The 27,423-nt window shown below is 37.8% G+C and overlaps 1 protein-coding gene across 1 annotated transcript in view; it reads right to left on the bottom strand.

Annotated features, from left to right (window-relative positions):
- Positions 1-8,813: 8,813 nt before the first annotated feature.
- Sdhaf3 (succinate dehydrogenase complex assembly factor 3) overlaps positions 8,814-27,423 on the bottom strand; it is a 57,447-nt gene continuing 38,837 nt past the window's right edge. The window contains exon 2 of the mRNA XM_021165575.2: positions 8,814-9,625. Coding sequence (XP_021021234.1) covers positions 9,422-9,625 — 204 coding nt within the window. The 3' untranslated portion in view covers positions 8,814-9,421. The remainder of the gene's footprint in view (positions 9,626-27,423) is intronic.

Raw genomic sequence — 27,423 nt, 5'->3', positions numbered from 1 at the left:
TTAAAAGTGTATAATTTTCTCAATAGATACTACTTAGCAAATTTAAAACAAGAACATTTAAGCAATTTTGATAGAGCCATAAGCCCTAGTTAAATAGAAGTCATTAAAAGTCTCCCCAAAATAAAAAAGCCTCGAGCCAGATGGTTTCAGCACAAACTGTATCAGACTTCCAAAGAAGAGTTAATGCCAATATTCTTCACATGACCCCACCAAAAAAAAAAAAAAAAAAGAAGGGGAAGCAACCAATACTCATTTTATGAGGTCACAATTGCTCTGATACCCAAACCACATAATAACAAAGAAAAGTAATTACAGGCCAATTTCCTTATGAATATAGATGCAAAACTTCCCTATAAATTACTTGCAAACCAAATCCAAGAACACATCAAAAAGATCATCCATGATGAGCAATATGATTTCATCTCAGGGATGCAGGGATGGCTAAACATATATAAATCAAGAGGTGTAATCTACCATCTAGGCTGACTGGAAGACAAAACAACATGATCATCTCCTTAGATGCAGAAAAGTTCTTTGACAAAAATGCAACATCCTTCCTTGATAAAAGTCCTGGAGAGATTAGGGATATAAGGGAAATACCTAAACATAATAAAAGCAATTTATCTCAAGCCTATAGTCAACATCATCAAATTAAGGACAGAGGAACACAAAGCAATTCCACTAAAATCAGGAACAAGACAATTTGTCCACTTTCTCAATACATCCCATGTAGTACTTGAAGTCTTAGATAAGGCAATAAGAAAACTGAGAGATAAAGGGATACAAATAGGAAGGGAAGAAACAAAATATATTTATTTGCAGATGATGTGATAACATATATAAGTGGCCCTAAAGATTCCACTAGGAAATCCCTACTACTGATAAATACTTTCAACAAAATGGCAGGATACAGAATTAACCTACAAATATATACAAATGTATATAAGTGACAAATGGATTTAGAAAAAAAAGTCAGGAAAATGACACCTTTCAAAATAACCTAGAAAAAATTAAAATTATCTTGAAGTACCTTTAACCAATGAGGTGGAAAGACAAAATCTTCAAGAAAAGCCGGGCGTGGTGGCACACGCCTTTAATCCCAGCACTCGGGAGGCAGAGGCAGGCGGATTTCTGAGTTCGAGGCCAGCTTGGTCTACAAAGTGAGTTCCAGGACAGCCAAGGCTACACAGAGAAACCCTGTCTTGAAAAAACCAAAAAAAAAAAAAAATCTTCAAGAAAGAAATTGAAGATATCAGAAAATGGAAAGAGCATCCATACTTGTAGATCAGTAGGATATAGCAATAATGGCCAGCCTACTAAAGGCAATGTATAGACGCAATACAATCTCCATCAAAATTGCAACACAATTCTTCATAGAACTTAATAGGAGAATGTTCAGTTTCATATACAAACACACACACACTACCAAAAGCAGTCCTGAATAATAGTTGTTGGAAGTATCACCATCCACAATTTCAAGTTCTAAAACAAAGTATATAAAAAAAGAAAGAGAGAGAGAGAGAGGATGGAAGAAAGAAAGAGCATAGTATTGGCAAAGAAATAGACATGTTGTTCAAGAGAATTGAAATGAAGACCCAAAAATAAGTCTGCACACCTATAGACAACATGATTTTATATAGAAGCCAGAAATAAATACTGGGGAAAAAAATAAAATCTTAAACAAGGGACTGGTCAGACTGGATGTCTGCATGTGGAAGAATGCAAACAGATCTGTATCTATCAACCTGCATAACACTCAACTCCAAATGTATCAAAGATCTCAACATAAATAAGATATACTGAACCTGATATCAGAGGAAGTGGAGAATAGCCTTGAACTCATTGGCACAGGAAAAGACTTTGTGAACAGAATATTACACCAGTAGCACAGGCACTAAAATCAACCATTATTCAGTGGGACCCATGAAACTGCAAAGCTTCTGTAAGGCAAAAGACACCCTCATTCAGACAAAGTGGCAGCATAAAGAATGGAAAAGATCTTTACCAACTGAACATCTGGTAGCAGTTAATATCCAGGAAATATCAAAGAAACAACCAAATTTTAAAATGAGGTAGAGAGCTAAACAGAAAATTCTCAAATGACTAAGAAGCACTTAGAAATTTTCAACATCCTTAGTCATCAGGAAAATGCAATTTAAAGCTACTTTGAGATTTCATCTTACACCAGTCAAAATGGATGACAGCTCATGCTGGTGAGGATATGGAGTAAGAGGAACACTCGTTTGTTGCTGGTAGAAATGGAAACTTGTACAGCTACTCCGGAATCAGTGTGGCTGTTCCTCAGGAAGAGAGGAACCAATATATCTCAAGACCCACCTATACCACTCTTGGGCATATACTCAAAGAATGCTTCATCCTATCATATAGCCACTGTTCATAATAGAAACTGGAAATACCTAGATGTCTGTCAAAGAATGAGTAGATAAAGATGTGTTATATTTACACAATGGAACATTTCAACTGGTAAAAGTAAAATTTTCAGGTAAATGGATAGAGCTAGAGAAAAGATAACCCAGACCCCAAAATGCAAGTGCAGTATGCATTCATTTATTGGTAGATATTAGGTGTTAACTTGTTGACAAGCAAGCTACAGATCATATAACCACAGAGTTTCAATGAGTAAGGTACTTGGGGAGGAACATATATGCCTAGAAAAGAGACATAGAATAGATAATTATGGATGCATGCAATGGGCCAGCCGGGATAGAGGATTAAACTGGGTAAGGAGGGAAGAGGTGGTGTAGGGAGAAACAGTAAAAATTAAGGGCCATGTGGATATTTAATAAGTAGGTGTGTGTGTGTGTGTGTGTGTGTGTGTGTTTGTGTGTAGTTAATCTAAATGAAATTAGCAAGTAATAGGGGAGACAGAGCCCCAACTGGATATCTCTCATTATCAAACTTAGTTTACCAATACCAGGATTTATATCTAATTGATCTGTTAGCCAAAGTGATCCTATAAGAACCCCTAAATGATCCAAACTATTGTCAAAGCTATCAGTTGATTCCCCCCACAAACTGACAGTAAAGCCATATTGCTGTGTAGCCACACCTTACAACTGGTGCCTACTTAGAGCCTTGACCACTACGGATAGTATTCATCACGGTACTGGAAGGTACTATGTAGGCTACCAGATGAGAAAGATAAATACAAATCCAGCTACAAACCTTTGATCTACAATGGTGACCTGCCTGCATGATATGATGGTGCAATAATGGCACACAGCTTATGAGAGTAACCAACCAATATCAAATTTGACTTAAGGCTCCACTCCAGGAGATAGAACCCATAACTGACACTGCTCCAGTGGCCAGGAACCTGAGACTAAATAGGCCAGGAATCTATAGGAAAACTAAATACTGAGAAGGCTAAGCTAATTCCATGATAGACTTCCAATTGGCAGTTAAGGAGGCTAGGCCTAAGAACTAGGCAATCCAGTCAAGTCAATTACTAATAAAAAAATATCTAGGCTGCAGCCTTCACACCCAGGTAATGGAATGTCCCCTACCTGGCCTGAAGCAAGGACAATGGGTCAGCAGCATTTTCTAGACTCCCTCAGCTACTTCCTCAGTAACATCAACCTCCCCAGCAAGTTTCCAGCCCCCCAAACCCCAAAGACAGAATGTCCGTAGACACGGACCCCAACAGATTAACATAGAGATCCCCTATCTGGAATTCCCTAATGTGCTTTAAATCAGGCCTGAAAGCTTACTTGGGTGTCTTTCTGTCTTGGTAATGGGAGATCCCAGCATGCTGGACTTCTGCAGAATAAACACTCTTTGCATTTGCATACTGTTTGAGCCTAGGGTATCATTCTCCAGTGAATCATGGACCCTTACAAAACTACTGTTCTGCTAAAGGGATGTAGGTAGAAAATGATTTCTACAGACATTTTGCTATATTCATAGGTCAGTGCCTTTCTCATCCACCATCAGAGAAGCTTCCTCCTGCAGCAGATAGGAAGAAATACAGAGACCCATAGCCAGACAATGTGCAGTGAGAAACCTTGGAACACTCAGCTCTAAATGGGATGTCTCCATCAACTCTCTTCAGGGCTCAGGGAACCACTCTAAAGAGGATGCACAAAGAGTGTAACAGTCAAAGGAGATAGATAGACTATTCTTGCCTTTTCCTGAACACCAAAGAGATGGCTGCCAATGATTCATGTTTGCTGCAGATATCTGTAGAAATCCTCTAATTTAATTGAAGTGCCCTTCATACCTAATTTAAGAGAATTTTCATCATGAATAAAAGCTGAATGTTTATCAAATGCTTCTGTACCTCTCCACTTACCCTGATTAAGTCCTTTATTTTGGTTATGTGGAATATGGTTGCAATTGATTGTCTCATGTAGGAATGGATTCTTGGCATAACCCTGACCAGGTCATGAGCTGGCATTTGCTAGATTTGTCTTGATAATGCTTTTATGTCCACGGTCAGAGGTGAAATTGGCCACTTAGTTTTCCCTTCTCACACTTCACTTGGTGTGTGATAAAGTTAATGAGGGAGCCCTCCTCTCTTTCTGCTCAGCGAAAAAGCTTCAGTTTAGAATCATTTGGCTTTTGGAATTTGGCAGTGCTGATTGAAAGATGAGCCTTTCTGGAATCACTGTAAACTCTTGGCTATGTCTTTCATTGCTGTAGCAACATGATTTGTGTATTTTGGTAAGCTATGTTCTTCTGGATGTTACAAATGTTATTTTTAAGTTGTTTATAATATCCTACCTACTGAATGTTACAATAGAAATAACTGCATCCTCCTTTGTCCCTATGTGAATTACTTTTTCATTGTTAATCAACACTCCTAAAGATCTGCAACTGATATGATCAATAGTAGTTTATTTTAAAAGAATCACTTTTTAAAATTTATCTTTTTGGTCTAATCATTATTTCCTTCTGAGGCTTTGTTTCTTGAAATTACTAAGGTAGGTATATTCTTTTAGGTTTTGAGACAGGATCTCTCATGTAGCCAAGGCTGACTTCAAACTTACCACATAGCCGAAGGTGACCTTGAACTGATCTTGCCTCTGACTCTTCCCAGGTGCTAGAATTTTGGGTGTCTGCCACCCTGCCTGGCTAAGAAATATACTTCTCATATACAACCTCTCTTTGTAGACACATTGAAATGGATCAATTTACTCCAAGTGTTGTGTTTTTGTGGTCCCCCATACATCTTATTGGGCATTTTCACAGCTGGTAAGTTCGTTACATTCCTGGTTTCTTTACTGACATGTGAATTATTGGGAATTGTGTTAGCTTTATAAGGTATGAGGCTGCTTGATCCCTTTCTTACCATGTAAACAAAATTTTAAATCACCCTAGTAAAGTTCTAGCAATGCTTTTTGCCATAACTTTTATCATACACATGTGTATATTACACATAAAATTTCATTTGGTTTGTATAAAATCCAATATATTATGCTTCAGATGCAAATTTTCATAACAGCATAATCTGTTTCCTTCATTAACCACTTAAAATTGCATTTAACTGGATAACTTTGTCCTTTACCTTTAATAAACACAATGACATTTCAAGTAATATCCATCATTATAGCCGTTGTTGTTGTTGTTGTTGTTGTTGTTGTTGTTGCTCAATACCACAATATCAATGTGGTAATCTTTAGAAATGTACTTTGGCTCAAAGTCCTGGTAGGAGGTGAAGGGGATGGATCTGCTGATGGTTGGTCTTCTTACTAACTGAATCCCAAGGCAGTAAGGTATCACATAGGGATGGAGGGTGCCTTGTGTTTTGTCTCTTTGTCTCCTCTTATAAAGTCACCAGTATTCAGTCATGGGGGCTCTACCTTACTGACTCTGTAGAATCCTGAAGCCCTTCCAAAGGCACACTCCAGATTCTGTCTACCCTTCTAGCATCTCACAATAATGATTAACCCTGAACATGTGTGGGAAGCCACATGTGCCATTGCAGAGTGGCACAGGCTTTTGCTGGCCACCACGCATACATAGGCAGGAAAGTTTTTTGCCAAGATGAGGTTTTGAGAATTGACCAAAATTGACCAATCAGAAGAGAGAGAAATTGACCAATCAGAAGAGAGAGAAATTGACCAATCAGAAGAGAAAGTAACCAATCAGAGAGAAAGTAACCAATCAGATGTAGGAATGCAAATGAGGTAGTAAGCATCAACCAAACACAACACAATCCGGGTGTGAGACACGCCTCTCCTAGGCCTATATAAAGCAGCACCAGGGCTGGGCTGAGGGTCTTTTCGCCTCTGCAATCAAGCTCTCCCAATAAACGCGTGCAGAAGGATCCTGTTGCAGCGTAGTTCTTGCTGGTCGAGTCGGACGCACGCAAGAAACATGAGTTTCAGAAGAGACAGACATTGTCAAACCAAAGCATCTATTTACTCTTATTTTTTTCAATTGATCTTGCTCCTTCCTTATTTCATAGTGTTTTTACTATTTCATTTATTCCTTTACTAGCTTCAAATCTGTATACTAATTTATGTATGGCCATTTAAAATGGCCATTGGTCTGCATACCCCTGAAACAATAATAGCCTGAACAGGAAACTATCAAAGATAACTGCTGTAAATGTGATAAGCATGCTGAAGCCTAACTCTCTAGAACCGATGCCTGCTGGCAGCATGCAGGTGGGGAAGGATTGTTTTCTTTAAGGGACTGGACACTGGGAGTTTGACCATGCACCAGTGAGTATGTGGGCAAAATAAATTGGTATTCTTTCTTTTCTGGGGGGCATCACAAGGGTAGGGGTGGACCTAGGAGGACTAGGAAGTGAGTGTGATTGGGATGTATGATATGAAATTCACAAATAATAGAAATATTATCTTGGGGAACAGTTATTTTTTGGGTATTTCCTATGGTCTGACTCAGTAAGGATTTCAGAGTCTAGATATATGTTAGACTGTTGGTTGATGAACAATCATGCTTTCATGTACCACAGCCTCTGCATCTTTTGTCCTGAATTTTAATAATTCTCATATGAGGCCCTCCCAAACTATAAAGCCTGTTCATTGAGGATTTATTTTTAAATCCTCTTCCTATTTCTCAGAGTTCTCCTTTGGTCTTTCAAACTTATGATGCTTTATTCCCTACAGACAGTTTAACTACCTTTTACTTGTAAATGTTTCGTTCTGTATTGCACATGTGTTAGTCCCAACACCTGAGCTTCCATGTGGTCTGTCTCAGTTTAATTTACCTTGGGAGTTTATGTAAACTTATGACATTCCCTAGGACAATTATTTGTGGATCTGGTGTCTTCCCAAATGGTTTACATTTCTCAAGTACTTATTGGAAACCACTTTATACAAACTTTATAGCGTAAGTTTTGTTTTAGCCATTGAATTTGCAATGGCCTGCATCACTGCCCAAGTATTCAGAAGGTTTTCTTCTACCTTAGTCTAACCATTAGTGTACAGTTATAATGGTACTGGCTTCAAGGAAAAATTATTTCCTTGAGATCTTCCACTTCAGGTGGGCTCTAAGCTTTGTGTTTGGCATACACTGTGTTCAGGGACAATCAAAATCAAACCTGCAACACGTTTGTGCAGAAGCCTCAGCTTTCTACTTGTAGAAGTTGACTTTCAAGTCCCTTCATCCCTTAGGATACCGGCAACTTGAGTGTTCCTTTCTATTCCACCTAAAAGTTTGAGTTTCTAGTAGGAAAGGTGATTAGCTATATAGAGTCCACCATGTTACTGAAAAGACAATCTAATGCTTTATGAAAATTCTATTTCAAAGCATCTTTTCTTGGTTACTAGTAACACCAGAGATTTTTCCATGTCTCAAAATGTCTTTGTAAACCAAAATTTCAGTGGTCTTACTTATGGATCTGCTGCTGGCTGAGCTGGGTGGTCCCAGTCTCCCTCACAGGCATGGGTCCTCTGGTGGGTAGCCCATGTGGCATCCAGGAGAGCAAGTTTCTAATGACAAGGGTGGAAATGTGCCAGGCTTTAAAGTCTGGACCATACATTTGGCTTTTTTTTTTTCCAAATCAAGTTCCAAGGCCAGCGAGATGGATGAGGGAGAGAGAAGCTACACACTTACTTACAACAGAAATGGCTATCAAGAGAGGCTGGGATCTAGGACTACTGTGCAATCTACCAGACAGTGTTATGAGAATTCCTAATGAGGAGGACTCTAGGGAAATGTAACATCTAAGCTGAACTGCAGATTAATTGATGAACTGGGTACATGTTAATATCATTCAGTATATTGAGAAAAAGTTTAATTTTAATATGATTAGAAAGATCACATATATTTTGAAACACAGGTTTGAATGTTGGAAATACGGTTTAGTTCAATCTAGGAGGTATGAAGACCCTTGTGCTCACAGATAAGCACTAGGCAAATGTGGACCGTTAAACACACAGGGTTGTTCCTTCAAAGGAAGGGATGCACAAGCTGTTATCTGCCCAGCAGGTTAATAGCCTGTCGACCTAGACCACATTGGCTCCTCCACAAGACCCTTCTCTTTTCTCATTTGTTTTTCTCAATCTAGAGAACCTATCTTTATACAAGTGTCACAGGCAGTCAATCTATAAAACCTATCTTTCCTCTACTGATCTACTCCTTTCAAGACCAGGTCTCCTACTGAACCTGACACTCACTGCTTCAGCTACACTGGCTGGTGAGCCATGGGGATGTGCCTGTCTCTGCTTTCTCATTAAAGCCTGCACCTCCATGTCTGCTTTTTATGTGGGTGCTAGAAATCTGAACTCTGGTCCTCATGCTCTCGCAGCAAACACTTTACCAGTTGAGCGAGCTGCCTGGCAAAAATTGTGTCACATCTGTATCCAGTAGGTCACCCAACATACATGCAGGTTTTGATAGATAATTTATTTTTAAATGTATGAGCCAACTTAGTATTTTTCATCTCCCTAACCTTTAGACAATAACTGAAATTCTTAACAATTGAATCTTAAGGCTTTTCTTAAAACTTTCACTGTGAGTCAAAGACGAAATTCTGAGTGATAGCCAGGTGTGTACTACTAAAGGAGAAATGGTGGGTCTTTCAGAATCACAATATGTCTAATAACAAACTTATTGGAATTCTACATCTTCCGTTATTATGATATGTTTATTTAACTGATGAAGCTAGAGACAAATCAGGAGGCTAACACTTGATGGGGATAGAATTTAAAACAAATTCATATACAATAAAATTTCAGCATAATCCCAAAGTGTATCTTTTTTAACACCTTTCTTTAGTCCAGAAATTAAATTCCATAAAACTACATTCCACACAGCAAATAAATGTCATTGCAATGACGGCAAGTGCGCCATTTATGATTTTGATCATGCATTGTTCATACTGTCCAAAAATAAGAGACTATTCTGTAGCTGAAAGAATATATTTTAGAGAGTCAATGGTAGATGAGGTAACAGGTTATAAATGTAGCCACTTTGTTAAGATCATGTATCACAACTGTGGTTTTGTAGACTCAGTGATACTAAACTGCCTATTGGGTTTAGTAGCTTCTTGCATCAGCTCTTGCAACTGTCCAATTTGCTCATCACGAAAGTCATTGAGTTTTTCTTCTGGGAGAGAGGTGCCAAAACATGCTTTTCCAGTTGAGCTTTGTCTGCTGTCCTCTGCTTGTTGCCACAGCACTGCTGCGTACGTCTAGTAAAGACACACAGAGAAAGGGATGGTTAGATTTAAAAGCATTCATGCACACGTCCTGAGTCAGAGAGACTGAAGTTTCTCATTCCCAAGTCACTAGCTGAGCTCCATCACTAAATTTTCTGCAGTTGATTAAAAGGATACAAACAATCACGGTTTTCGTCTTCAGACTTGATTTCAAGTAGATATTTTAGGACTCTAAAGTGTTTTTTGCAGACATTAGGAAAGTTCTTAATCTGCAAACTAGTAGTAGAGGTCTGCTTTAGAGGTATGCATTGCCACCAGCCAGACCATGTACACACGTTTCTGGGGATATTAACTTTTCATCAGGTTTTCAAAAGAAAACCATAGGTCTTAAAAGCTGAGAAGTGGGCTTCAGAATCCAGGAAGAAGGCTATTCCTCTCTCTGTCTTTACCTAAACATTTTAATCACCACACAAACCAACTCTTTAAACCTCCTAACATTTAAAGTTCATCATTGTGAAGAACTCTATGTTTAATAGTGTAATTCAGCTTTTAGTGGTTGGCCTAGTATTCTATCACTCTCTGCACTCCTCTAAAGGGAGGGAGATGCCCCAACAGTTTCCAGTCCACAAAGTTAACGATTTGGTGCTCATAGTGAGTAAGTGACTGAACTAGCTAATTCTGGGGCTACTCAACCTGGACTGGACATTTGAGTTTGTTCACAGCTACTAAACTTGTGAACTGTTGGGGTCTGGGATTAGCTTTACACTGACCACTTAGACACCAGTCTCAGAGATGATGAAAATTTATTGAATGCTTAATTCAGACTGATCAATCAGGACCACAAAAAGGACTCAGGAGTCTAAGTATGGTACCAATCTTATAGGAATGTTATAGGAAAAACCAGGTTTGAAGGTTTAACAGGCAGGCACGGAAGTGGCACAACATGTTCGGCTAACTAGACAAGTATTATCAGCTAGCCTTTAAGCTGATTAGTCCTAGGTGAAGTAAGAGGGGTGGTATATGAGCAACCTGGAGGTTACATACAAAATGGCTGCAGTTATGTCAGACCATATCACCAACATCACTGAAGGAACTTCGGTTTTAATCCCATACATCTCTTACGTTAGAAATATTTTCTCTAAGCTTTATGAAAATTCATCTCATAAAATGTCACATACCATAAGCTTCATCAACTCTACTTCTACGTTAGGCCACTAAACGGGGTTTCTCAATTTGGGCATGACTGAGGTTCTGGATAATTTGGCTAACTCTTTTTCTATGGGTAAGAGCTCTTTTATTTTGTTTGGTGTTTAGAACATCTCTGACCTCTAACTACTAAATGTTAGTGGCACCCATCCCCCAATCAAAAATGTCTTTAAATACTGTCTGTGTCTTCTGGCAGGTAAAACAAATTCATGGTTAAAAACTACTCCTGAGGATGCTTTTGAACATGTAACTAAATAGCGCACATATAAGTTTCCACAGAGATATCATTGGGTAAAGAAACACTCTAGAAACAGCCTACATCAAGAGAAAAAAATGTATTCAAACTATGGATTATAAAGAAGTAACAGCAATAAGGTAAGCAAAGAAGGCCTGTGTACCAACATGGACTAATCTCTTTATAAAGGGGGTGGGGTACTCTAAACAATATAGTATGGTATTGGCTCTATGAAACACTAGGAACAAAAGGGTGCAAGTTAGACTTATTGGTTCAGTACTGCTGAGTGGAATCCTAGAATGAATGAATACATTTTAGGGAGAGACATTTTTCTTTAGATCCAATACTTTTCTTTCTGATTGAGAGTAAAAGAAGTACAAATTACTTTTCAAAACTATTAAGAAATTGCTGGTATTTTAGCTTTTCAGTAAACTGTGAGAGTGAGAGTACAATCTATACTATGCTTTTTGTCTTTTAAGGAAATCAGTAATGTGAGTACAGAACTCAAAAAAACAAAAAAAAAACAAAAACACAGACTAAGAACCAAAAACAAAGAAAAACTGTAGAGCTGGGTGTGGTGGCACACACCTTTAATCCCAGCACTTGGAAGGCAGAGGCAGGTGGATCTCTGTGAGTTCCAGGCCAGCCCGGTTTACAGAGTAAGTTCAGGACAACCAAGGCTGCTCAGAGAAACCCACAGAGAAATGATTTCAAACACCTCTCCCTACAAGAACCTGAAAGCTACCAGAATATTCAAAGACACCTGAGATTTCAAGCTCCTCAGCCAAGCCATTTAGACAGGACTCGTTCAGAAGCACACAAAGTGGTCACTGGTACTATGACAATTAACTTGAGTTTTGGTTCCTTCTGACCAGATTTTCAAATCACTGTCAGAATATTCTTTCTTTTTACAGTGTGTGCTAGCATCAGAGGGTAACATAAGCTATTTCTTTACTCCTAAATTGCATTGATTAACAGAAAACAAGGCCAAGAAACAATATCCTTATCACCGACAGGTATATTTTGTGGGACACTCACTGACAGCATTGCTCTGACAGTATACAATGTAATAGATGCAAACTATGCTATGTAACATAAATAATCATAAGAATTATTTTTAGAACTCATTTTCCTGGTTATCTGAAAAAGCCACTGTGCTAAGTATATTATTTGTATACTTGTTTTTATATATCTACTTTTTCTTTTAGAAAAAATATATTGTTATGAGACATCATGGCACTTATTCTTATTATTTTATGTACATGGTTTCTTTGCTGCATATGTGAAGCACTGTGTGCCTGGTTTATAAGGAGCCCAGAGGAAGGCAACAGATCCCTCAAAACTATGGTTACAGACAGTTATTGACAGCAGAGTCATCTCCCCAGCCCCACAGCCTTTTTTCTAATGGTACAATTTCATCAATGAATTTTGTAATACATTATTATGTTATAGACATTAAGTCTCCTCCCTGGGTTGCTATTTCAGAATGTTACTGAAAAGCAAAACAAACAAAACACCAACCTGTTATTCAGCACTAATTATCAAATTATTAGGACATCTTTAATTAGAATTCTCAAACATGTCTATACATGATGACATCTGACTGCGTACCTCATGTGACTGTGGCGAGAATTAAAATGGTAAACAGTTAATGCTTTTTTTCTTTTATTGGATATTTTCTTTATTTACATTTCAAATACTTTTAGCAGACATTTATATCCAGGCTGTAAAATACTCTGGACTCTAAATTCTGTCTTTGCAAGTATTCTGTTTCCACCTTCAAGGTTCCTCTTGTGGCTGGTGGCTGCTTATTATGTCTGGGTAAAGCATAAATATTTTCCCCCTTTTAAAAGATTTATTTATGTATGTATTTTATGCATGTGGGTGTTTTGTCCACATGTATATTTGCACATTTGAAGAGGGCATTAAATGCTATGAGAGATGGTTTTGAGCTACCATGTAAATGCTGGGAGCTGAACTTGGAACCTCTGCAAAGCATTCATCTTTCCAACTCCTATAAACGTCTTCCTTGAGGAGGCCTTCCTAAGATAGTCCTGTTACTCTCCCTCATACTCTGTCCAGCCTGCTCAGCACATATCCAGATATAAAACATTCTGGGTCTCCAAAAGTACATGAAATACAGTAGTTGCAACAAAGACAGGGCTCAGGGTGATCTTTTAATAATAAGGAAACACATATCAAGTGACTAAACTGTTTAAGATTTTAACAAGTCATCAAGCTAAAGGTGCAGGTCCAGGTACATTTACAGTGGAACTCTACCACTGTATCAGAGGTCTACAATTAACACTTCTTAAATTGCTTTAGCATAGAAGAAACACCCCCAAACCCCCTCAAGAAGCCAGTACTACTTTAATATCAAAGCCAGATAAACATACATACACAATACAAAACAGAAAACTATACATGCCTGATAAACACAGATCTCTATAAATACTTGCAAGCCAAATATAAGCACATGCCTGTAATGCCTGCACCTGGGAGATGACGGCAAGACGGGCACGAGTCCCACCTACACTACATACACCCAGTCTCAAAACACAAAACCAAACCAAAACAACAGCAACAATGAACAAGGGGTTAGAGAGATGGTTCAGTGAATAAGAGCAGTGTCGGATCTTCCAGTGGATCCGGATTTGATTCCCAGTACCCACATGGTGGCTCACAACTGTCTGTAACTCCAGTTCTGGCTTCTACAGGAACCAGGCACACACATGGTTCATAGACAAACCTGCAGGCAACATTCATACTCCAAAAACAATAATTTTGAAAGTTATAAAAAAATCATTTGAGTATATTAAAATGGAAATTCAATGTATGTGGTATCTCAGAATGAAAAAATAAACTATTTATTATCAGCTTAAGAAAATATTCTGGGGGCTGGCAAGATGACTCAATGGGTAAGAGTACCGACTGCTCTTCTGAAGGTCCTGAGTTCAAATCCCAGCAACGACATGGTGGCTCACAACCACCCGTAATAAGATCTGACACCCTCTTCTGCTACGTCTGAAGACAGCTACAGTGTACTTATTTATAATAATAAATCTTTGGGCTGGAGGAAGCAGGGGCTAAGCGAGCGGGTCCTACCGGAGCGAGTAGGGTTGACCAGAGTGAACAGAGGTCCTAATTCAATTCCCAACAACCACATGAAGGCTCACAACCATCTGTACAGCTATAGTGTACTCATACACATAAAATAAATAGATAAATAAATAGGAGTCCTTCCATCATTTGAAAAAAAGAAAATATTCTATATGCAATTGTGCATTTGTTTATATTTACATATAACTATGTATTTAGCATAGAAAAGTTTCTAGGAAATTCATGTGGAGTTATGTATTAGGTTGTTGTGAATAATTTCATTATAAACAAAAAGTCTAAACTTTATACACATTTAAAAAAAAACTAGGTATATTTCCATGATGGTCAGTTTCTGACCATTGATAATGCATATGTCAAACAGAGTAAATACATCAAGCCCACCTATATAGCACCAACATGTTGTCTCTTATGAATGTGGCACCATGTATCAATACAATCAGCTACAGGATACTACACCTGTTAAAACTTCCAATTTTACACTGAGCTCTTACTCATTCTTTTAAAATATAACAACTTCATAGAATTAGGAATATATTAAATGCTCTTTAGTACAATTTAAAACTCCTGAATATGATGGAAACATTATTAATTTCTACAACTGCCCAGTTATCATAATGAGCACACATACAGAGTTTATAACAGACTTTACTCAGCTCAACTGGACTGTTGGATCTAGGTGCAATTGTGCTCTTACCTGCTAGACTACAGGATTTGGGTGGGTTTTTGTTTTTTTATTTTTTTCTATTGTTTGCATATGTGTGCAGCACATGAGACATAGGCACTTCTTTAACTGTGTTGGATAGTTTTAACTATGGACACAAGGAACTGTACCCACGTTGTAGAAGTCTTATATCTCTAGTTCTCCTTACCCCATCCAGACCACCAGCACTCCACACTCCAGTACTATTCGTTCAACCATTTTAGGTATCTGATTTCAGCAGGCTCAGGCAGTGGGTCACTCGACTGGTCTTTTTCAGTTAGCACCCTTCCTGCAGAGTCATCTATACTGCTGTTCATAGCAGGTCCTTCTTTGGAACGCTCAACACTGTGAGGTTCAAAGATTTTCTTTACCTATTCTGATGGTTGTTAGTACATATAGGCTAGTCTGAATGCTACTGAGGTGGAGGAAACAGGAGTGTTATTTCATTAAGAGTTTGCTATCAATCATTCTGAATAAATGTCCTGTCCAGGTTGCTTGATAGCAAAGCTTTGTTTGTTTGTTTTCCACAGTGGCTATCCTTTCTTGCCTTTGGAATCATGTGCAGATGTTCTAATTGCTTCACATCCTCACCACTATTTGTTATATCTGCTAGTGATGCCTATCGTGCCAGGTATGCAGTGAGACCTCACTGAGGCTCAGCTCACATTTCCTTAATGACCCTGCTGCTGAACTGCTTCTGGCTGTTTGTCACTTGTGTATTTTATTTAGAGAAATGTCTATTCAAGTCTTTGCCCCCTTTTCAGTTTTTTTTTTTAAATTGGGTTATTTGGTGTTCCTGACATACTTTGAATATAAATCCTTTATGAGAAGTGCGGTTTCCATGTTTTCTTCAATTCCTTGGATAGTCTTAGCATTTTATGACTATCTTCTTTGCTGTTCACAAAGAATATTCCCACTTGCTCAACTTCAGATTCATTGTTTGTGCTTTGGATGTTCCAGCAAACACTCTCACTACCTCTGCTTCTAGTTCTATGGCAGTGCCCAGGCTATGGCAGTGCCCAATCTAACTTAAGTCTTTAATTCATTTTGAGCTGATAATTTTAGATGGTGTAAGATACCCAGTTTCATTGTTTCTTGTGTAGATATCCAGTTTTTCCCAACACCTCTCTTCACTGTGTATTCCTAGTGCCTCTACAAGGTAAACTAACTATATGATGGACTTATTTCTGGATTCCCTTGTTTCACTAGTCTGTCTTTAATTACTGTGCCTTCTCAAATGTTTTTGGCTATTCAGACCATTTGTAGTTCATTATTGTTCTATATCTGTAAAAAATCATTGTTTAATGTTTAGACTTATTTATATGAATTTTTACACACACACATATACATATGTGTGTGTGTGTGTGTGTGTGTGTGTGTATACACACACACGCTTCATGTATGCCTAGTACCCTCAGAGGTCAGAAGTCATCAGATGCCATGGAACTAGACTTACAAATGGTTGGGAACTGTCAATTCAGTGCTTGGAACTGAACTTGGGTCCTCTACATAAGCAAAACGTGCTCCTAACCACTAAGCCATGTCTCCAGTCCCATAATTGCTATTTTGATCGTGATCAGTATGTAGCTTTGGGTGATAAGAAAAAATTTTGACTATATAAATTATTCTAGTTTGTGGGCATAGAATCTTTGTTTATTTTTGTTTTTGATTTCTTTCATCATGCTTTTGTTTTCAACACATACTGCCTTATCTTCTTAGTTTGTCTTCTAGTATTTTACTTCTTAGCTGATACATAATTGGTTCAATTTCAAATAGCTATTATGCACAGAAACATGTCTGATTTTTCTATGTTCATTTGTATTCTATGACTTTGCTGAATTTGTTGATTGGTTCTAATGGCTTTTTGGTAGGGTGTTAAAGCTTTTTATAGGCACAGAACTTCAGTTAGGACCACACAATACATACTCTCTTTTGTATGGCTTATTTCACTCAGCAAATTAATTTTGTGAGGAGGACACAGTGTCCTCCTTTTATAATCTTATATACGTATATATGTTACTTGTAAAATACTCTTAGGGAGCAATTAAACTACTTTGATCATATCCTTCTTTTTCAAATTCAATTATGGAAAGATATTTTAAAGGATAATAATTTGCAGATCACTAGATAAAATATTTTCAAATTGCAAAGAGGTTTACATTTTAAAACCTGTTTTTGAAATTGTATTTTAAAATATAGTGGGATTTTTTTCAGCGTTCCAAATAATGAGAGCCTTTAGTGTGGAAATTAGCAACACACATGGAAGTTTAGCCACATTTCACGTCACTGCTGTCTTTAGAATGTCTGCAAACCTGAACACAGTGTTACATATGAGAGGTGTGAAGGCCAATGGGGAAGGGTAATAAGAAGAGAAAGAGTGACAGAGGGGATAAGATCAGCTTATTTTAAGAACAGATCAGCAGGAATTTAATATGTAGTAAAGGGCTGTTCAAGCTGACTCTGCAAAAATGAAAAAAGCCCTGGTCCTGCGGTAACTGAGTGGGGAGTTAAGAGTTAGCAAATGGGTAAGGACAACATCATGGCGTGCTGAATATAGCCCCTAGCTCTAGCTGATCTTTGCTGCTTTGTGAGCTCTTCTTTTCCCACCTTTCATCCCTGGTTTCACCAGCTATCACTAGATAGGACAGAAAGGAACATAGAGAGAGAGAGGGAGAAAGAGAGAGAGGGAGAGAGAGGGGGAGAGAGAGAGAGAGAGAGAGAGAGAGAGAGAGAGATCCCTGAATTTAACATATTTCCCTTGGTTACTTTGACCATGGCTACTAAAGGAACTGCATCCAACCTCCCTACATACCCTCTGAAAAGTTCCCAGAATTCCAAACATGACACAATTGCAGAAACTATCTGCAGCTGGCCAAAACATGCCTGCCTCAGCTACAGCACCAGCAAATCTTAGTCAGCTGCTGTGGACAGTATGAAGCAGCCCCAAATCCCCATACTTGGGATTAAAGTGAGAACACATTCTTATAATGTTTCTGTGCTTTTTAAAGAGACCAAAATTCCAGAATTCTTAAAACTTGTCACTATATCTACCATTAGTGACAGGAACACTTAGGTGATTTCAGTGTTGTGCAAAGACCACAAATTCATTCACACCAACTAAGAGATCTAGTTCTCAACTAAAATGCCAGTGTGTAATAAATCTATAACTATACTCAGTTCTTTTTTATTACATACATATCCATTGGCATCCTATACTTATTATATACGAAAATATTTGTTCAGATTCTTTTTAAGACAGTCTCACTATGTAACCTTGACTGATCTGGAGCTTACTATATAGACAGGCTGACCTCGAACACAGAAATCTGCTGGTCTCTGCCTCCTGCGTGCTGGGATTAAAGGCCTGTGCCACAATATCTGTCATTTATTTAGCACAAATTAATAGTTCTCTAATAAAATTCAAGTTAGTATTTTATTTATACCTTCCTCTAAGCTAGACCAAATATAAAGTTGAGTCTCACAGACTAAACACCTGGGCTCCCCCCCGCCCCTGAAGAAATTACAAATTAAAATGGGGGTATAGAAGATTCTATAGAATGTACCAGGCCCTGGGAGAAAGAAAGAAAGGAAGAGAGAGAGAAAAATCCCAGGGAGCAGCCACAGTCACTGAACAGTGGGAAGGGTGGAACACTGTAGATCCAATGTCATTCTCTCCAGCTATCTTAGCTCTACTTAACAACCAATGACTGACTCTGGTGTGTGAGCTAACATCCTAACAACTAGGGTACAGTAACTTAACAGACTCCTAGCTCCCACCAACTCAAAAGTTAAAATTATGTCCATAGCAGAAATTCCCTTGCTTTGCTGAAACTCATTTTGTCAACTGATGTATACGAAGTGTCTTGATTTCTGACTTTCTCTGTTCTGCATTCTAGGTTGCTTTTCTGTGGTGATGATAAAACCCTGACCAGACTGCAGAATGTCCAGACCGAATGGAACACAAATAACATACCCACTTTCCTAAAGCAGTGGTTCTCAACCATCCTAATGCTGTGACCCTTTAATACAGTTCTTCATGTTGTGGTGACCCCCAACCATAAAATTATTTTTGCTGCTACTTCATAACTGCAATTTCACTACTATGAATCATAACATAAATAACTGTGTTTTCCAATGTCTTAGGTGATCCCTATGAAAGAGTCATTCAACACCCCACTTCCTGTTACTGTTTCACAAATGACTTAACGCACCTTGACTATAATTGTTCTCTTAAGCTCAGTTCCCCCGGCCTCCACCCCTTCACTGTCTGCTCCAGGCCACCTACAAATTCAATAGTCCAATTTCAGAGCAGAAGCCTCCCCTTTCACTGAAATATTATATCTACAGTTGCCTATAATGACTCTCTGCTGGATGGCCAACGTTTAGCACATCAAAACAGAACAACGCCCATACAAAACTCTCACTAGATACCAGCAAAAATGGCAGAGTAGAGTATTTCAGTGGGCTCTCTCCATAGAGGAATATACCAAAGCAGCCATAAACTGTCCAAAGACACTTTCTCTGAATTTTAGAAATTAATGGAAAGTTTACCAAGTCATGTATTTAGTCAAGAGGAAATATCAGAATCTTGATTCCAGCTTTGTGATGTTTGACTTCTTCTCATGATCTGCAGAGATGCAGAGAACTTCAAAGACACAAGCCTACATTCCAGACAGTTTCCCACTACCAGGGGAAATACAACAGACCTTATTCTCAAAGAACTGAAGTTGTCTGCTCTGGCCAGTTTGTTGGCTGCATGGGGGCAGCATAAAAGGACTGCTCTTCTCTTTCTTTCTTGGAACTTTCCCAGTGCTGAGGGGAACCACAGGGAAATTCTGTGATAACCATGTCAGGCATATAAATATCACTGGTGCCTGGGGCAAGGCATAACTGCTGGAAGCCTAACCAGAAATAATGGCACAAGAGGCTGCAGACCAGGAGGCTTACAGAGCATGGGCTCTGAAGCGCATCTACATGTTTCTGAAAATCTAATGTCATGCCTGCATATCTAAGAGGCTTTAAGGAATTAAGTCCAGTGCCACTGCTTAGAAAAGACTCACAAGCAGGCCACTTAAACAAGAATATCTACAATGCAGTTTTTAAGAGGACGTTAATTATTTTATCATTGTAATCCACCCAGACGTTGGAATTGTTAAAGAAGCTGAACTAGCTACATAAGTAGTATACACGAAACTACAGAACTTGGAAAACAGGTGTGTGCTTACTAGGAGATGAACTTGTTTAATGGGAAATGGATAACTTATTTATACTATGTTGTGTTAGTATTCCAGCAAGCAGATTTCCTTTATACTGTTTAATTAGCAAAAACACTGAAGGAAAACCATATATATGTACTTCTTTTTCAATAATTTTTTTTGTTAATACATGTTGGCCACACCCCATCAAATCTTAAATTTCATAATATAAATCAATAGGAAATGGAAGTATACATTCAATTTTAAGTTTTCTAGATTGTTTATTTCACTAAGTCAAAGAGATTAGTACCCTGTGGGGATTTTCTGGAAAAAATTAACTATGGACAGATTTTTAAGCTAAATATAAATATACAAACCAGCCAATAGACAAACTGTATTCAAGTCTGTGCAATTATTCTTCTGAATGTCAATGCTTCCAATGGGGACTGTAAGATAAGAGAAGAGCCTTGAGACGATGCCGGGGCCTAGCAAACACAGNAGTGGATGTTCACAGTCAGCTATTGGATGTATCACAGGGCTCCCAATGGAGAAGCTAGAGAAAGTACCCAAGGAGCTAAAGGGATCTGCAACCCTNCCCATTGGACTTGCAAACTTTATATGCCCCAATATAGGGGAATGCCAGGGCCAAAAGAATGGGAATGGGTGGGTAGGGAAGTGGGGGGCGCTATGGGGAACTTTTGGGATAGCATTGGAAATGTAACTGAGGAAAATATGTAATAAAAATATTAAAAATTAAAAAAAAAGAGAAGAGCCTTAAAAAAGAAAAGAATCACTTAAAACAGGAAGGTAAGCAGAAGAAAAGCACACAAATGTTAAAGTCTAAGGGACAATGGTGAAAGCCACAGCAGCACAGCCTTCTAGGTACATATGCTTCAACAACAAAACAGTCTCACAAAACGAAAAAACTCCACATGCAGACACAACAAAAAGAACTCAGGAGGCAGACATATCAACAGCTGTCAGACACGAAACACCAACTTCCGTGAACTACTGTTGCCACACCATATCATACAATATTCCATCAAGGCCAGGTTGCATTCAAATGTCAATTATTACATTTTGTAATATATTGTCATTAAAGATTTGACATGTAATAGGATTTAAGGATGTAAATATTCAGAATGTTAAAATAGACAAGTTAAGCCTACAAGCACCCGTTAGTAACTAGACCATGCTAAAATTAAGGCTAAATGCATACAGCGCATATCTTCATTTAAAGATTATAGATCCCTACCCCAACAACCACAACGAAATTGGAACTGAATCCTTATCAGTAGTTACCACACACTTAAGTGTAGAAGCACATGAAAGTGTAGCCTACCCAAATATTGCTTTATAGAAAGTCTACTCATTAACATAGGAGTCTGTCAAAATGCCTAGCTATATGCCTCATAACTATTTTCAGAAAATTCTATGAAACAAATTTTTACAAGTTGAAATAAAACTGCAGAATAAAATAATTTATCCCTAAATCTTTGTCAAAGTTAAAAAGCTCTTTGGAAAGAGGCAGGGAAAAACCTTTTTGGAAATAAGACAATTAGCTTTAAAGGAGTCCAAATAGAACAGGCTTTAAAATCACAGTCTGCACACTAATTCTCCTTACAGAAACCGCCTCATATTGGTAGTTGAACAAGTGTCTGTCTTCTGTTATCTTTTACTGGTGCTTGAATTAATTGTTTCCAGAGATATAGCTATGTGAATGTGTCATAAAATGGCAGTCATTTAAATGAGTTACAATTCATACTACCTAGGTTTAATAAACTAACAACAAAATGAATAAGAAGCCTAAAAGATGACTATCATGAACAATCTGCAGCACTGAGGAAGCAAAGGCAGGGGGATGAAAGTTTGAGATAATCCTGGGCTACTTGGTGAAACTGTATACACACACACACACATCTTTTGATTAAACATGACATGACTAATATAAGCACTAGTAAAAGATAAAGACAACAGTAGGCAGACATTTGTCCAATTACCAATATAAGCTTATTAACCATTAACAAGGTAAAAACAATGGCAATAATGTTACCTTGCTATCATGAGGAGAATGGCAGTTTACAGCTATGGTTTTCTCAAATACCACACCTTTGTGTTCATAATAAAAATGTCAGAAAATGCCAACAAGGAGACATTCTATAAAATACAGCTCAATGTACTCCTTGGTATTATCAAAGTCATAAAACACAGGGAAATAGATTTAAAAAAAAAAATCACAGTTTAGTGGAGGCTAAGGAGACATGATGGCAAAATATAACATGGTTTCCTAGATGGGATTATGAAGCAAAATAGATCATCGGGTGAAAACCAGACCAGTGTGAATAATGAACTGTAGTTAAGAGTAATGCATCAACATTGAGTCAATACTGTTCACATGTGTACTGGACTATTTAGAAAATATCTATATAATCAAATCTTTAAAAAAACAAAAACAAAACTGAAAATAACCTTCATCTGTCTCCTGGGGAGAGAGCTCACACAGTGTAGTAGTTTCTGCTCAGACATGAGGAGCTGAATGCTACCCCCTCTTAGAACTCATACAGGCAAAAAAAAAAAAAAAAAAAAAAAAAAAAAAAAAAAAAAAAAAAAAGGTCAAGCAAATCAGTATGTATCTGTGACATCACACATTGGTCAAAGAAAATATAAAGAGTAAAAAGTTCCTAGCCCAAAACACACAGCTCACTGAAAAAGACCAAACCTAAGAATAATAGGACTAGAAGAGAATGAAGATACCTACTTTATAAGGGCCAGAAAACATCTTCATCAAAATCATAGATGAAAATTCTGTTAACCTAAAAAAAGAGATGGCCATAAAAGTACAAGAAGCCTACAAAACAACAAATAGATTAGACCAGAAAAGAAGATACTCATGCCATATAAAAATCAAAACACTAAATGTACAGAACAAAGAAAGAATATTAAAATCTGTCAGAGAAAAGGGCCAAGTAACACATAAAGGCAGACCTATCAGAATTACACCAAATGTTTCAGGAAAGAGATGCTAAAAGCCAGAAAATCTCAGACAGTTGTCATACAGACACTAAGACACCACAGATACCAGCCCAGGCTACTAAAACCAACAAAACTCTCAATCACCATAGATGGAGAAGCCAAGGTATTCCATGGCAAAACCACATTTTAACAATATCTTTCCACTAATCAAGTTCTATAGAGGATTCTAGAAGCAAAACACAAGAAGGGTAAAAACACCCAAGAAAACACCAGAAATTAATCATCTCACAACAAACCCAAAATAAGAAACACACACACACACACACATACACACCCCTCTAACAATAAAAATAACAGGAACTAACAATCATTGTCATCAATATCCCTCAGCATTAATGGACTCAATTTACCAATAAAAAGACACAGGCTAACAGACTGGATATGCAAACAAGATCCATCATTCTGCTGCATACAAGAATACATCTCAGCAACAAACATACACACTATCTCCTATTAATGGGCTGGAAAAAAGTTTTCCAAGCAAACAATCCCAAGAAACAAGCTGGAGTCGCCATTCTAATATCCAATAAAATAGACTTTGAAGCAAAATTAATCGAAAGAGATGGGGAAAGACACTTCATCCTCATCAAAGGAAAACTCCACCAAGATGAAGTCTCAGTTCTGAACATCTATGCACAAAATGCAAGGGCACCCACATTCATAAAAGAAACTTTACTAAAGCTCAAAGCACACATTGTACCTCACACAATAATTGTGGGGAACTTCAACTCCCCACTCTCATCAATAGACAGATCAGGGAAACACAAACTAAACAGAGACCCAGTGAAACTAACAGAAGTCATAAACCAGATGGATTTAACAGATATATACAGAATATTTCACCCCAAAACAAAAGAATATGCCTTCTTCTCAGCATCTCATGGAACTTTCTCTAAAATTGACAATATAATAAGACACAAAAGAAACCTCAACAGATACAAGAAGATTGAGATAATTACATACATTCTATCAGATCAGCACAGACTAAGACGGGACTTCAATAAAAACAAAAACAAGGGCTGGTGAGATGGCTCAGTGGGTAAGAGCACCCGTCTGCTCTTCCGAAGGTCCAGAGTTCAAATCCCAGCAACCACATGGTGGCTCACAACCATCTGTAACGAGATCTGATGCCCTCTTCTGGAGTGTCTGAAGACAGCTACAGTGTATTTACATATAATAAATAAATAAATCTTTAAAAAAAATAAAATTAAATTAAAAAAAAAACAACAACAAAAAGCCCACATACTGATGAAAACTGAACAACTCTGTATTCAATGATAACTTGGTCAAGTAAGAAATAAAGAAATTAAAGACTTTCTAGAATTCAATGAAAAAAAAAAAAAAAACAGGGGTGGAGGGTGGGGGGAAGCACAGCATTTCCCAAACTTAGCACTAAGTACCTTCATAAATTGGAGAGATACTATACTAGCAATGTAACAGCACACCTGAAAGCTCTAAAACAAAAAGAAGCAAAACAACATAGAGGGGTAGAGGGCAGGAAACAGCCAAACTCAGGGCTGAAATCAACCAGTTAGAAACAAAGATGTAACTTATTGCTATACAGTAAGTCAACAAGATAAATAAACCCTCAAGGAGACATTTTCTAAATAAACAAAATCAGAAGGGAAAGGAGAGACATAACAATAGAAACTGATGAAATTCAAAAAATCATCATATCTTCTACAGAAGCATATACTTGACAAAAGTGGAAAATCTAGATGAAATCGATGATTTTTCTAGACAGATACTACCTACCAAAGTTAAATCATGATCAGGTAATCTATCTAGACAGTTCTATAACCCTAAGCAAATAGAAGCGGTCATTAAAAAACCTCCCAAGCCCATGGAAGGAGTTACAGAGACAAAGTTTGGAGCTGAGACAAAAGGATGGACCATCTAGAGACTGCCATATCCGGGGATCCATCCCATAATCAGCCTCCAAACGCTGACACCATTGCACACACTAGCAAGANTTTGCTGAAAGGACCCAGATATAGCTGTCTCNTGTGAGACTATGCCGGNGCCTAGCAAACACAGAAGTGGATGCTCACAGTCAGCTATTGGATGCAACACGGGGCCCCCAATGGAAGAGCTAGAGAAAGTACCCAAGGAGCTAAAGGGGTCTGCAACCCTATAGGTGGAACAACAATATGAACTAACCAGTACCCCCCACCCCCAGAGCTCAAGTCTCTAGCTGCATATGTATCAGAGGATGGCCTTGTCGGCCATTGGTCGTGCAAACTTTTATCTGCCTCAGTACAGGGGAACGCCAGGGCCAAGATGGGTGGGGGAGTGGGTGGGGGAGCGGGTGGGGGACTTTTGGGATAGCATTGGAAATGTAAATGAAATAAATATCAAAAAAAAAACAAAAAAAAAAAAAAAAAAAAAAAAAAAAAAAAAAAACCCTCCCAAGCAAAAAAAGCCCAGGGCCAGATGGCTTTAGTACAGAATTCTAACAGACCTTAAAAGAAGAGCTAATAGCTAATACCAATACTCCTCAAATTATTCCACAAAACAGAAACAGAATAAACACTACCTAATTGATTCTATGAAACCATAGTTACTCTAATACCTAAACCACACAAAGACTCAACAAAGAAAGAGAACTTCAGACCAATTTCGATTATGAATATGGATGCAAAAATACTCAATACAGCTCTTGAAAACCGAATCCAGGAACACATCAAAACAATCATTCACCAGGATCAAGCAGGCTTCATCCTAGGGATGCAAGGTGGTCCAATATATGAAAATCCATCAACATAATCCACTATATAAACAAACACAAAGAAAAAAGTCACATAATCATCTCATTAGATGCTGAAAAAGCCTTTGACAAAATCCAACACTCCTTCATGTTAAAAAGTCTTGGAAAGATCAGGAATTCATACCATATACCTAAACACAATAAAAGCAATACACAGTTAAACAATAGCCAACATCAAATTAAATGGAGAGAATCTTGAAGCAATCCTACGAAAATCGGGAACAAAATAAGGCTACCCACTTTATCCCTATCTATTCAATATAGTTCTTGAAGTTCTAGCTGGAGAAATTAGATGACAAAAGGAGATTAAGGGGATACAAATTGAAAATAATGAAATCAAGGTATCACTATTTGCGTGTAACATAATAGCATAAGAGTCACCCAAAATTCTACCAGAGAACTCCTACAACTGATAAACAACTTCAGCAAATTGGCCGGATATAAAATTAACTCAAACAAATCAGTAGCCTTCTTTTATACAAATGTTAAAAGGGCTGAGAAAGAAATTAAGAAAACAACATCCTTCACATAGCCACAAATAATATAAAATATCCTGGTGTATCTCTAGCCAAGCAAGTGAAAGATCTGTATGATAAGAACTTCAAGTCCCTGAAGAAAAAAATTTGAAGACTTCAGAAGATGGAAAGATCTCTCATGTTTATAGATTGGTAGGATTAACATATTGAAAATGGCCATCTCAACAAAAGCAATCTACGCATTCAGTGCAATCCCCATCAAAACTTCAACACAATTCTTCACAGACATGGAAAGTGCAATTCTCAACTTCATATGGAAAAACAAAAAACCAAGATTGGCCAAAAAAATTCTCAACAGTAAAAGCACTTCTAAGAAAATCACCATCCTTGACCTCAAGTTGTAGTACAGAGCAATAGTGACTAAAACCACATGGTATTGATACAGAGACAAACAGGTCAATAAATGGAATAGAATCAAAGAACCCATACACCTATAGACACTTAATCTTTGGTTAAAAAAAAAAAAGCCAAAATTATACAGTGGACCAAAAAAAAAAAGCATCTTCAAAAAATGGTGCTGGTCTACCTGTCTGTTTGCATGTAGAAGAATGAAAATTTTTCCATATTTATTACACTGCACAAAGCTCAAGTAGATTAAAGATCTCAACACAAAACCAGATACACTGAATCAAAGAAAAAGTGGGAAATAGCCTGGAATGCATTGGCAAGGGGGGCAGAGGGAAGTGCAGAGGAGGGCAGGGATTTCCTGAACATACTCTATGGCTCTAAGATCAACAATTGACAAATGGGAGCTCATGAAACTGCAAAGCTTTTGTAAGGCAAGAAAGATTGTCAATAGGACAAAAAGGCAACCTACAGATTAAGAAAAGATCTTCTCTAACCCTACATCTGATAGAAGGCTAATATCCAAAATATATAAAGGACTCAAGAAGTTAGGCTCAAAAAAAAAAAAAACAAACAAACAAACAAACAAAAAACAAATATTCCAATTTAAAAATGGGATGGAGCAGCCGGGCCTGGTGGCACACACCTTTAATCCCAGCACTTGGGAGGCAGAGGCAGGAGGATTTCTGAGTTC

This window comes from Mus caroli, chromosome 6 (genome assembly GCF_900094665.2).
Source record: "Mus caroli chromosome 6, CAROLI_EIJ_v1.1, whole genome shotgun sequence".
Classification (NCBI taxonomy): Eukaryota; Metazoa; Chordata; class Mammalia; order Rodentia; family Muridae; genus Mus; species Mus caroli.
The sequence above is the reverse complement of the archived record's forward strand: the minus strand, read 5'-3'. Positions and strand labels throughout refer to the sequence as shown.